Here is a 12570-nt window from a genome sequence, read left to right on the forward strand (position 1 = left end):
TTAGTTGCTTTAGACTCTTAAGACTTTGATATATGTTTTTAGGAAATTGTCAGAGTTTGGTTGCTTTTTTTCCCTCTGTTTCCTAGAATATGTGGGCTAGAGGTAATGCAAGTCTCAGAAATGGCCCCCACATACCAGATTTGAGTGCTCTTGGCTTAATGTATTAGTAATTATCCTGAGCATTGTGGATAGAAATGGCAACTCGTGATCCTTCCTGCGTAGTTGTCTGTGTTGGTAAATCCTGAGGATTAACAACTGGATATAAACAGGCACACTGAAGAGTGAACAGCCCTGCTAGGGTCAAATTAGGTCTACTTTGTGTATAATACCATGGTTTCTATACTTTTCTTTTAATTCCATCCATGAGCTCATATTTTAAAACTAACAAATGTGATTGCAGCTACACAGCCTGTGCAATTTAGTGTTGTTCTGAATAGAGGGTTATACGGCATTAAATGTGAAGTGTTGATGTGTTTTACATACCTACATAGCACTGCTGTAAAGCTATTTGGAAGCCTCTTTATTTTATGCTTTTCTGCCTCAGGTTTTGTGATTAAGTGGTATTCTTACCTGGTTGCAGGTGTCATCCCTCACTGTCAGCCTCCTCTAGAAACACTACATAGAATCATAGAATGGTTTGGATTGGAAGGGACCTTAAAGATCATCCAGTTCCAACCCCCCTGCCATCAGCAGGGACACCTTCCACTAGATCAGGTTGCTCAAAGCCTCATCCAACCTGGCCTTGAACACTTCCAGGGAGGGGGCATCCACAACTTCTCAGGGCAACCTGTGCCAGTGTCTGACATCTAAAAGATAGTGTGTTCAGTGTCAAAAGGTTACAGCCGAGTATCGGAGTTCCTGCTTGGAAAGCTTTGTCTCCTAATTTAGGTCAGTACTTCAGTGCACTGTGCTGTAAACAGCACAATGGTTGCACCCATCTTCACTATATAATAAATGTGTGTGGTAAGCGGGTCCTACCTGACTGCCTGCCAGGCAGCTCTGGCCCACACCAAGCATACTGGAGAGGGAGCAGCGTTAAAACAGATTCCCTGCTGCCCATGGGCAAGCAGCTGTGAGCCTGGCTGGCAGGTGGGATGCTCCTCTCCAAGTGCACAACTGCAGGGTGAGCAGCAGCCTTGATTCAAGCTAAAATAAAATCCTCAAGTGCTGCTGGTCCCTCTCCATCTGCCTGCCTGACCTCTGTGGGATTAATTGGCTTCTGTCGGTCAGTAACTGGAATTTTGTTGCTGCTTTTGCATTTTCCACATTCTCTCTCCTAATTCCTTTCCTTGCAAGCTCAAGTGTTTGTTTGCTTGTTTGTTTTGGGATTGTTTTTTTTTTTTTTGCTTGTTTGGGTTTTGTTTTTTGGCTGGGTTTTTTGCCATTATGTGACAAGGAAATGTTTGATCTGAACATTTTCCTAAGGATTACAGGCAGTTTTGAGCTCACTCTCAACAGGCTTTTTCTACTATGTGAATATTTGTAGAAGGCCTTTAGGAATTTATCAGAAATTGTTGTCTTCGGGAGCTGGGCAGAACCAGAGATCAGAAACTCTGGGTGCTCTTGGTGCTAAATCTGGTGCAGTGCCAGGGCTCAAAATACTATTTGCAAGTGTTTATACTGCCAGGAGTGGGACAAATACTCTGTATAACAAGACATGCTGAGTGTGGAGTTCTTTCATAGAAGTTTTTAAAAGGATAAAGGCAGCTTCTCTTGTAGGGGTGGAGGGGATCTTGGCCCTTCAAAGAGCCCTGGAAAGGCTTTGGAGACATCAGGGATGTGCATGTGCATATTGTATTGCAGGAGAATCCCCAAGAGGGAGTTCCTAAAACTGTCAGGAAGGTGGGGCTAAATTTTACTTTGCAGTGGCATCAAAAATACTTGTTCCAGAGTATTGACACAAAATCACAGAAATTATGCTTGTGGTAACGTTTGGTTTTCTTTAAATTTAGCAGGTTATTTAGAACTCTCTCTTGCTTTGTTTTATTTGAACTCTTTTTTTTCTTTTTTTTTTTTTTTTTTTTGACATTTGATCTGTTATTCATAAAGATCGTTTCTAGAGAGTAAAACAAGTAATTAGGACAGGCAAGGATTTGTGTCTTTTCCAGGTATATGAAAAAGAATGAATTGTGTAGCCTATTGATAAGCTTTCTATTGCTTGAAATTCTTAGTGGAGTAATTGCTTTCTGGAGACATTTGACTGATTTTTGTGTGACTGGAAGTCATGCAACTAGCAGCCAGTTGATACTGAAGCTGAGAACAGGTCTCAGAAGAGAGTTGGCATTCATTTTTAGCTAGTGGCTAAACTTTGATAGCAGTTTAATATTAATAGCAGTGAGGTGATGTTCAGTGGCAGTAATCATCAATATTTTCTGTTAAATGTCAAATAAAGCAACTAATTTTTAAATGCTCATTTTCTAGTTGTGTCGGGAAAGATATGAGCAAGAATAACACCTAGCTGTGTGGTGTGTTTATACAGAATGATAACCAAAGATCCTTCTACAGCTGTGAAGAGGAAGCTAAGTAAAACATCCTTGCTTTCCTGTGAATGGCAGTTGAGGGGGGACCTTGTATTCAGACTGAGACTAAGGGCGTAGCAAGTCGACTGGTGTTTCTAAGAAACCTTATGATTAGATGTGTTATGGAAATGCAAATTATTCAGTACCTGTGTAGTAAGTTCTGGTCTTTCTTTTTATAGTTGTAATTGCTATTGTTTTTTCGCTATAAAGAACACTTCAGAAATCTAGATGACTGTTTCTCCTGCTGTGTCAAATGGGTGCCGTATACATGTACAGTAAGGTGGGAGGAGTTCTAACACGTCACCTTAAGGGAGAAGGAAGGAGCAGTAGGTCCAGATTTAAAACCAAACAATCCTCTAGCAATGTAATTTAGTTGAGAAGAGAATTACTTCCACAGTGTCTCACTTGCTTGTACCTTAAAAAGAAATACTGTTCTGTTTTGAAATTCTGAATGCACAGTAGTTGATAACAAATGATATAACTGTGTTGAAAATTATGCATTTAATGAGAGAGTTGTGACTCCGCTGTGCAGTCTGGCTTTGTGTTATAAAGTAACTGTGTGCCATTGCCTTTGTCTTTTCCAGATGTTTCTGACCGTGTACCTCAGTAACAATGAGCAGCACTTCACTGAGGTGCCAGTCACCCCCGAAACAACCTGCAGAGATGTGGTGGAGCTGTGCAAGGAGCCTGGCGAGAGTGAGTGCCACCTGGCTGAAGTGTGGTGTGGCTCAGGTAGGTTAGGCTTGCACTCTGGATTACTGGGCATTCACTGCTTCTAATAAGGTAGCGCACAGAGACCTGACAGATGTGGTCCTCTCCCAGAGGGTTTCTGCTTTATAGTTTTGTTAATCTCTTTACCAGAGCTGCTGTAAGATAAAGCATCTACAGAAAGGCTCACACAGGCAAAAATGGGTAGAAAGCAAAAGAAGGCGACTCAACAGTGCAGATATTCTTGTATGTATGCAGCCATTCTCTGACTCAAATGGGTCTCTGAAGGGTGTGGGGAGTTGTTTTGTCTTCTCCCCATAGTGGGATCTCAGTGGCCTGTGTGGGGTTTTTGAAGTAGTTAAGTATCAGTGGTTCTATGACCCAGTCAGAATAATTTCTCCAACCACATAGCCATTGTCACTTGCAATGGCAAAGGAAAACTTAATTTTCCTGATGACACCTTCATTATTCCTGTATGTGTCAATTGAGTTTGGAAGGGAAAAGTAGTAGGAGTTACCTCATGTGAAGTGCTTTGAAGAAGGTGTGTGGGAAGGAGGATGCAGAAACTACTTCTGGCTGTCGCCTTTCCTTTTAAGCCTGTGGAAGAGAGTTTTATGTATGTGGTTGGTTGTGGCTTTTTTTTCTTCTTCTATGTTCTTGCTGATTTTTTTTGTCTTGGAAGTTCAAATCTCCATAGCTTGCAGTGCTCACTGGAACTGTAGAACAAATCAACAAACAAATCAAAAGCTAAAGTATGGCCAACTTTCCATGGCTTAAATGGGAAAGGGGACTCTTGACTATCTCCTATATCCATGGTACTCATTAGATACTGGTAGCCATCAAGAGGCATAAAATAGATGAATCACAGACAGAATTTTAAGTCATGATGTGTAATGATATTTGATCCAACTTTTTTTAAATGCTTCAACAAAATTATGAAAGAAATAGATGATAAGGGGTTATGTTCCTGTCCTCCTCTGCTGTTGGCTCAGGCTTGCATCTCTTCAAAGAACTCTTGGTGAGCTGAATATTTGTTTAATAGCATGAGATACCCGAGTTGTCTCTTGATTTTTAGCCCCTTCTGACAGATATATAATGTTTCTGATATTTCTAAATTTTAAAAATGCAACAGAAATTTTTTTTCTTCTCCTTGGAAAAGAAAGCATCCTTTCATTACAAATGATAGTAAAATAAAATCACCAATCCTGCCTGGAAAGAGATCTTTTAGGAAAGTGTTTTTGTTGTACATCTTTATCCAACTCTGTCTAAATCAACACAATACCAAAGTCTACAGTGAAAAACAAGTAAAGTAAAGGTTTAGGTAAAACCACTGAATTTATAGTTAGCCTTAGCCCCATGTCCTGTTAAAGAGCACAGGTTGTGATGGTCAGGGACAGGGGTTCTCCTGTCATTACCAAAGTTGGAGGCCTGCTAGAGTGGGCACCTCCTCTCCTTGTGTTTCCTGAACCTGGATTCTTGTTTGGCTTTTGGGATGTTGATGTGGAGTGTGCTAGAAAGGGTATCGAGATTGTCCTGAAATCAAGAGAGAGAACTTATACCGAGAGGCAAGTGAAGTCTGCCAGTACTTAGTGTCCAAATGGTCTTGTTATTTGAGAAGTCAACTTCTGGGTGAGTGGCACCATATAATATGTGGAGGTTTATTTGTAAAATCAAATTGTCAGCCTCTCTGATACTCAAGGAGATGTAAGAAAATAATCTGGATACGGAAACATAAAGTGAAGCAGAGAATTTTTTCTGAGATTAGTCTTTGCAAAGACGTCATGAGATACCATGAGAACAGGTATCTAAATGTTACTTGCACAGCTGTTGTCATAAGACCAGAAAAAAACTAAAACCCCAAAACAGTGAAAACCTTGACAATTGTTTTAGAAACCTAATTATTCTTCCCTTCACTGATCCTGTCATATTTACTAATTACTTACTTCTATATACAAAAACTGGTGTGTTTGTGTAAAACTGTATACAGTTTCACATTGTACTTGATAACAAAAATGCAGTGGTCTCAAATCATGTAAGGTTAAAAGACATGGGTACTGGATGAAGTACATGCATGTTGTTTTGGATAAAATATATACTTTCTTAAGCATCTGTATAACATCCAGTAGCAACTATTTTCAAGATAGGTTTTCAGGTATATCTTGGATTTTTTTTGGGGGGGCCGGAAGGGAGGGGAATACTTTTAGCTTTTACCTAATCTCATTTGTCAGCAAAGTTCACTATCTTGTTTTGCCAAGATATGCCATGACTTCTGTTTTGTTTGTGTTTTACACTGAACAAATTAAACTCTATTTTAAAACAAACATGGCACACAGCAGCTAACCTTCTGGGGTAGAAACAGATTTATGTTGGAAAATGATTTCTCAGACCTCACGTACTGAGATCCTTCTTAGACCACTTGTCTCTTGCTCTTTTTCTGACGCTTGCTCAGGAATTTTAGCCTCTGTTGTCAGACCTGATTAAGCATACTTTGAAAGATTGCTGCAAGTGTGCTTGAGGCACTTTGCTCCGTGAAGGGGGCAAGTTTACTACTCTCTCTGTCCTCCCAGTTTTGCTTGAAATTTGATGAGTGTCAGGGCGAACTTCCTTGATCTTCCTATTATTGCTAAAATTCTGTTAGGCAACTACCTCAGCCACTGTGGAAAGTAGTCAAAAGATGTGTGCATGAATAAAGTTGTCTTTTTTTTCTCCCTTATGAGACAGATAGGGAAGTCTGATTGTTTGTCCTTTCTTCTTGAGCTTTCCAAATGTAGTTTTGTTTGGTATTTGAAAATCTCTTTGACCTTCCTTTGAAGTCACTGAGTGGTATTGACAGAATCCTTGTGTAAAGGGCATTTCCCTTGATTATAGAGTTTCAGTTGAAGTATTGCTGAGCTACTAGAAATCTGTCTCATAAGCCTACTGCATATTCTTTAAGATGGGAATCTGACAGCAGTACTGTTGGTTTTTTGGTTTTGCTTTTTTTTTTTTTTTCCTCCCCTTGAATTAAGGTTTAGCAGATGAAGAGCTTTTTCAGCTGTCTAGACAAGGAACCGCCAAGAGACTACTTTTTCTGTAACAGTGACCTACTTGCTTATTCTGTAAAGCTAATCTCTTTTGACAGTGACTCCAGAAATTTTTCTTCCTAGATTGCTTGAGCACAGCTGCAGCATATTCATTTAAAGAAACACTTTTATGTTGAAAAGAGCTTTTCACATGCTGAAAACATGTTAGTAGCTCCTCTTGTGAAACTAAAAACATTTATACTTAACACCAACAATTTTTCCCCTGAAATGATTATTCTATATTAAGATAGTGACTTTGAAAGACTCTATTGAATATAAAGGAACTACTCTCTGATTTCTTTCTTTCTTTCTTTTTTTTCTTCTCTTCCCCTTGTTTAAACAGTGAAAGGAAACATCCAACAAAAGCAATGTCAGGAAAAATGAAACTGGTATAGAAGTGGTAGTATTTAATTTCAGTCTTTGTCTGTTTGTCTTATTTCTCAGACCAGGAACAATATCTTCTGTTTGTCTGGCACCCAGCACAAATGGATCAAACCTGATCATGAGTCTCAGATGTTGTCATAAGATACTATGACAGTATCCTGATGATGTAAAGTTGACTACTAAGATATATTGACCACATAGTTGCCATCACTTTTAAAACAGGCATAAAAATGTGTGGTAAAATGTCTAGAATAACAAAAGAAATTGCTTTTATGTAAAGATTTAGAGGCCAATAAGTAATTCTAATTATATCCTGTTTGTGAATGCCCAGCTATGAAGTGTGTAGATTTTGGAAGAACAGTAATACAGAAAGGGAGGAGTACTGGTAAGTGAAGGAGGTAGATGTAGACTGCCACTGGATTTTTGTAATATCAAAAGGCAACAAGTAAGGCTTTAAAGTTAGAGATGTGACTGAAACCTGAATTTGCGAACAAGAGCAGGAAAGGAAATTCAGTAAAACTTGTGCATGTAACTTTTAAAGAAACTTTATCATATCTGTCTGAAAGAAAATAGCAAGTTCTAACTGGAGTAACTTTTCGCTGTCTCAATCTTTTTTTCTTTTGAGCTATGACTCCAAAATTGTTCAGCTTTCCCAGGTTTATCAGGTGCGGCTTTCAAAACACATATAATCTGAATTTATGAAATTTGCTGTTTGAGAGAACAAGCCAGGTCTCTTGCTGACAGGAGCTGTAGGAGAACGCTTGAAGTGACAGGAGCTGTGATGGCTTGCTGAAAATCAGGCCCATTGGGTACTGCCCAGGAGCTTCTTCAGGCTACTGGGTGCTTCTGCCTGAACAGATGATGATTTGCAAATACAAAACTAAGGCACTAGAGCCAAAAGCTCTAAATTGTCTGTTTGCTTCCCCTTGGGCTGTGGCAGTGCCTCAGCTTCTCCCTTCAGGGTTGGACTTTTAAATGGCTGTAGCTGCTGTTCAGAGGTGTTGTTTTAATTTCAGAAGCAAGGAGTGGTACAGTGCCTTCCTAAGGGAAAGGTAGAAAATGCCTTGGGTGAGGGCAAGGATTAGGTGCACACACCACATCTGAGTAACAACAGGTGTTCAAGTGAAAGATGGTGGACAGATATTTTTGGTATGTGCCCATTCTACACAGGGATGTAACAGCCAACTGTTTTTTTTCCCTTTCCAGAACGTCCCGTAGCCGACAACGAACGGATGCTGGATATTTTGCAACGCTTCGGGATGCAGAGAAGTGAGGTTCGTTTCTTTCTTCGGCATGAACGCTCTCCCTGCCAGGAAGCAGGTAGGTGTTGATCTCATCTTGTTCATTTGTCTAAGGTTAATTTCATTCCTCAAAGTTAAGGAAACAGTTTGTGTAAGTTATTTATTAATGTTGGTAGTCATTATGGTGGTGCAGCATTTTTGGTCTGACCATTGTTTTCCTATGAATAGAGAATGCTAGTAACAGAAAACTTGTTAATTTTAATAAATGCTTAATCCTCCCTTGCCAGTTCTAGGGATATTAAATCCAAATTGAAAATTTATCATATTTTCTAGAGCTGGTCATCACCAAAGCATCCAAAGGCATCTTGTGTTAAATATCTTAGCCACAGCTGAATATCTAGAGATCTGAGTCTTTTCTTTTAAATCTAGTAACCAAACTGTTGTCCAGTAACATAATTTATTATTTGGGCTCAGGATGTTTCACCTGGATAATAATTTACCAAGGTGATAAACTTGGCATACTTGGCAAAAGATAGAGTTCTTTCATGTTTCCCCCACAATCTACACATTCGTATTAGTTTCAGCAATAGCATTAAACTTGACTGCCTGGTCAAGCTCTCTGAGAATGTAATATCTATACGTTGTAAATCTAAATGTGAAACCTATAAAGAAAGTTACTTTTTGCTTTTCAAGGTTTTTCTATGCATCCCGTATTAATGTATTCAGTAGAAGCCTCAAGACTTTTACCTCTAAATCAGTCTACTGGATTCTTCTTCCTCTCCTTTTTCTGTTTTCATCCTTGATAATCTTCCTCAGTGTTGGAAATACTGCATTTGTGTAAAGCATTGTACCCAGCATATTTTAAAATTGCTAAATATATCTTGATGTTTGAAATGTGTAATGAAAATAGAATGAGTACATGAAAAGCTAATGCTGTGCCATTTCTGTCTGCTGAGGATCTTACAGTGCAGTTTAGTTGTCAGGATGTAATTTTTCAGGTCCAAGTTGCTCATGATATTAGGATTATTGGCATTTTATCTAACACAGCATTGCTAAGCAATATATTTGAGGAAGAGCAAATTAATAGTTAGGTGCTTTGCAGTTAGTCTTGGAGGAATATGGTCTTGAAATAGGTATCAAACAGACATGGCTACATCCTGTACTGTATGTATGTCCTAGAAGGAAAGGAGTGAGCTTGGTATGTGGCATCTGAACACTGTACATAATTTGATGGAAAACTTAAAGTAGGATTCTAGTTAAGTAGGATCTTTACAGTCAGAATGACTGCTAGGAAGAAAAAAAAAATTACTTTTAAACTTTGTTATGTGCAAATAACTAGCTGTAGTTTAAATAGTGCATCTTTCATGATAGGTGAATAACCTTTAACTAGTGTTATTCATGTTCTCTGTGAGACAGTTTATGAAGGCACACCAGAACATCTAGATACTGATTTTAAGACATTGATAAAAATGCCTCTCTGTGAATTAACTGGTTATTTTTGTGTTGTTTGCAGAGGGGAGCATGTTTTTGTGACTATGCATCTGTAATACAGATTTACTAGAGGCCAACTGCCTGTTGACTGCAGGAGAAGTATTGAAATAGCCTACTACTGGTTAAGCTTTTCTGTTTGTTTTTAAACAGTCCTATACTTAAAAACGAATGCTGACTTCGAACAGCAACCTCTTCATAAAATGTCTTATGTCATCAGTTAAGTTTATCTTAGCGGTAAGCACATGCGAAGAACAGATGTTCAGATTCTAAACCAAAATGGTTGTACTGTTTCTTCTTTTGTATTGAATGCTGTGTCTAAATGGATAAGAAAAATCCTAAAACACCTTACCAACTTTGTCTGTTTCCTCTATTTCTATCTAGGGACTGGACAAAGGTCTCAAGATCCAGCCTTAAAAAGAAATGGTGTGAAAGTGCCTGGTGATCGAAGAATAGAGAATGGAGTAAGTGCTTGATGCAATGGCCAGTATAGTGAAAATGGAGGCTTCCCTTCTTTTGAGATACTGGTGCAAATCCTACCCTTGAAACTTGGAGACTATTTTGGAGAGATTGCTAATGACTGCTCTAAAATAGACGCAATTATCACCCTTGCTTTCAGTTTTTAAGATGTCTCTGAGATGGGTTGGGTGCCATATCTGTGTTTGTCCAGGGAATCTTGGAGCAGCAAATTCAGCATATTTTCCCTTTTCTACTCCCATGAAAAAATTTCTTAAATTTCCTTCGGTTCATTGATTATTTCCACATTCAATTTTGTGCCAGAAATCCCTAGTTCCAGATTTCAGATTGAGACCAGTGAGTGTTTCAGCATTGAATCCACTGTCTGTCATTTATTCTTGCTCCAGAAGAGATAATTATGGATATAAGATTGAATCTCGATTCAGGAAACATATGAACAGATAACTAATGTAATAATAGTGCTATCTTTGGGAGCAGTGGGTTTTTTTTCCTACACTATATTTAAACTTTCCATTTTCTTCATCTTACGTTGAAGTGCATTGAATTGCAATGATACACCTACGACCACAGATCTATCCTGCCATGTGCTGAGCATTCTGAGCTTAATTATAAAAGGCTCTGAAATGCCTCTTTAAAATGCTGCTGAGATTTTGCTAGAAATAGTAATGTTTCAAGAGATGTCAGCTTGTGTGTGTTACTGGATTGGGCTATGCATGTGTATAAGCTTATGATTGTTATTTTAACATGGAAATATTCCATTTCTTTCTAATTATTTTATTGGATACTCAGTTGTTTAGTTGTTTTGTTGGGGTTTTTTTTAAAGATCTTTATAGTACTTTTTTACAGTAGCTACATTGAGTTACATGCTAGCAAACTTAAAAATTCTAGTCTTAGTATGCTTTGGATTTTCTTTGACAGGTCAGTGCTCCAAGGATGGATATGACACTGTCTGAACTTCAGGAAATGGCCTCACGCCAGCAGCAACAAATTGAGGCTCAACAGCAAATGCTGGCTAACAAGGTGAGTTTGGAAGGAGATTGTTTACAGCCAGGAACAAAGGTAGTAAGAGTCACATGAGGTGGAGGGAGGGTTGAGGATTTGTGAGGTTTTTTTTCACCTCTTATAAACAGAGGGCTCCCTTTCTTTGGGCTCCCTCTTTTTAAAATTTGAAAGTCAAACTATGCAAATACCCAGTAGTAAAACATTAAAGTAATGCCAATGATAGAAGTGACCATATAGCTTACTAAAAAGACAGAGCACATAATATTAATATATTGTCATTCATCCTGGTGGCTCTGCCAGCTCTATTTGTGCTCCATGTGGTGACTAGCCATTCACCAGTTTGACCACTGAACAATGCTTTTGTCTCTGGATACAATGCTGTCCTGTAATGATATCTTGCTTTCTCCTGATAGAGTTCAATGTGCCTGGTTTCCTGGGGCAGCTGCCTGGAAAAGATGGCATGTATGTGAAAAAAGGAACTGGGAGAGTGATTTATAAAATGTTTGCTGAACAATAACAAAAGCTCATGAAAGCACACAGGGTGCTCCTGAATCATTTAGGGAAAAAAATGACTCTGAATGCATCTGCAGAATGTTTGCATAGATTTCATATTTGACTTAAGCGTTGCTGGTACACACTACTATCATAAATATAATGGAAAATGCTGCTTTTGGGAGAGAATTGTTTAAATATGAGCCCATCCTGAAGAGCACTCTGCTGTCTGGGTGGATGAGTTCTCATGCATTTCAGAATGTGCTTTACTGGGGAAGAAGGCTGCTCTGAGGCTCTTGTCTCACTACTCGTCCTCTGTCAGAAGGCCTATCTCCCTCTCCTTTTGAGATCAGATGCGTGTCCCCCCCACCCACCCCCTGACATATGTTTAGCCTCTTGTTCAGTTCCCTTGGCTTTCAATAACCTTATCTCAGGGAAGTGCTTTGAACCATGGCTTTCTAATGGTTCTGCAGCACCTGCAAAGTGGTACTATGGGCTGTCAAAATAGCCAAGAAAGCTTTATTTCTGTTTTATTCACACCTCCAAGAACAGGTGTGAAGAAGATGCAACTATAAATGTAAGAAATCAGTCAATCAACCAGGTGATCAGTGTTTTCACTTGAAGTTTAGCAGCACAGTTAATACCTATTGTGCATTGATTAGTTTGCCAGGGCAGAATGTTGCCCTTTTCTCAGTTCCAGCTGAGAGGTGTTAAATATAAGAGAGAAGTAACAGTGTAGTCTGTATATATCTATGAAACCTGAAATGGGAACATAATTTATATATTGTAAAGAGAGTTGTACAAGATTTAAAAAACAACAAACAAAAAACCACAAACCAACAAAAAAAACCAAAAAACAAAAACAAACAAACAAAAAAAACCCCCTCCAAACCCAAACAGAGTTTGAGCCTGTGTAGATCCCCCTCAGGTAGGTGTCTGTTGCCTGTGGTTTGAAGAAGAGTAGCCTTGTGGGTGTCCCACCAGGAGAATTTTTCATTTAATGTGCCTCTCTGGAACAAACCTGTTTTCCTAGATGTGCTTTCAAAGAGAGGCTTTCCATTGCCTCTTTCCTGCTTTCTGAAATCAGATGAAATATTAAAAATAGATTCTGAGGGGGAAAATACACTGTTTCCTTAGACATGAGCTAAGATATCTATTTTTTTGACATTTTCCTGCGTGGGATTGATTCTAAACTAG

The 12570-nt window shown here is 38.8% G+C and overlaps 1 protein-coding gene across 2 annotated transcripts in view; it reads left to right on the plus strand.

Moving 5' to 3' along the window:
• The first annotated feature begins 3100 nt into the window (after nt 1–3100).
• Nucleotides 3101–12570, plus strand: part of TP53BP2 (tumor protein p53 binding protein 2) — a 29973-nt gene continuing 20503 nt past the window's right edge. The window contains exons 1-5 of one of the 2 annotated variants that reach the window (XM_029087457.1): nt 3101–3251; nt 7880–7993; nt 8585–8587; nt 9787–9866; nt 10798–10899. In XM_029087457.1, coding sequence (XP_028943290.1) covers nt 3104–3251; nt 7880–7993; nt 8585–8587; nt 9787–9866; nt 10798–10899 — 447 coding nt within the window. In that variant the 5' untranslated portion in view covers nt 3101–3103. The remainder of the gene's footprint in view (nt 3252–7879; nt 7994–8584; nt 8588–9786; nt 9867–10797; nt 10900–12570) is intronic. The other variant, XM_010177911.2, reaches the window with a different exon arrangement.

The sequence above is a fragment of the Antrostomus carolinensis genome, unplaced genomic scaffold (assembly GCF_000700745.2).
Source record: "Antrostomus carolinensis isolate BGI_N321 unplaced genomic scaffold, ASM70074v2 scaffold24521, whole genome shotgun sequence".
Taxonomy (NCBI): Eukaryota; Metazoa; Chordata; class Aves; order Caprimulgiformes; family Caprimulgidae; genus Antrostomus; species Antrostomus carolinensis.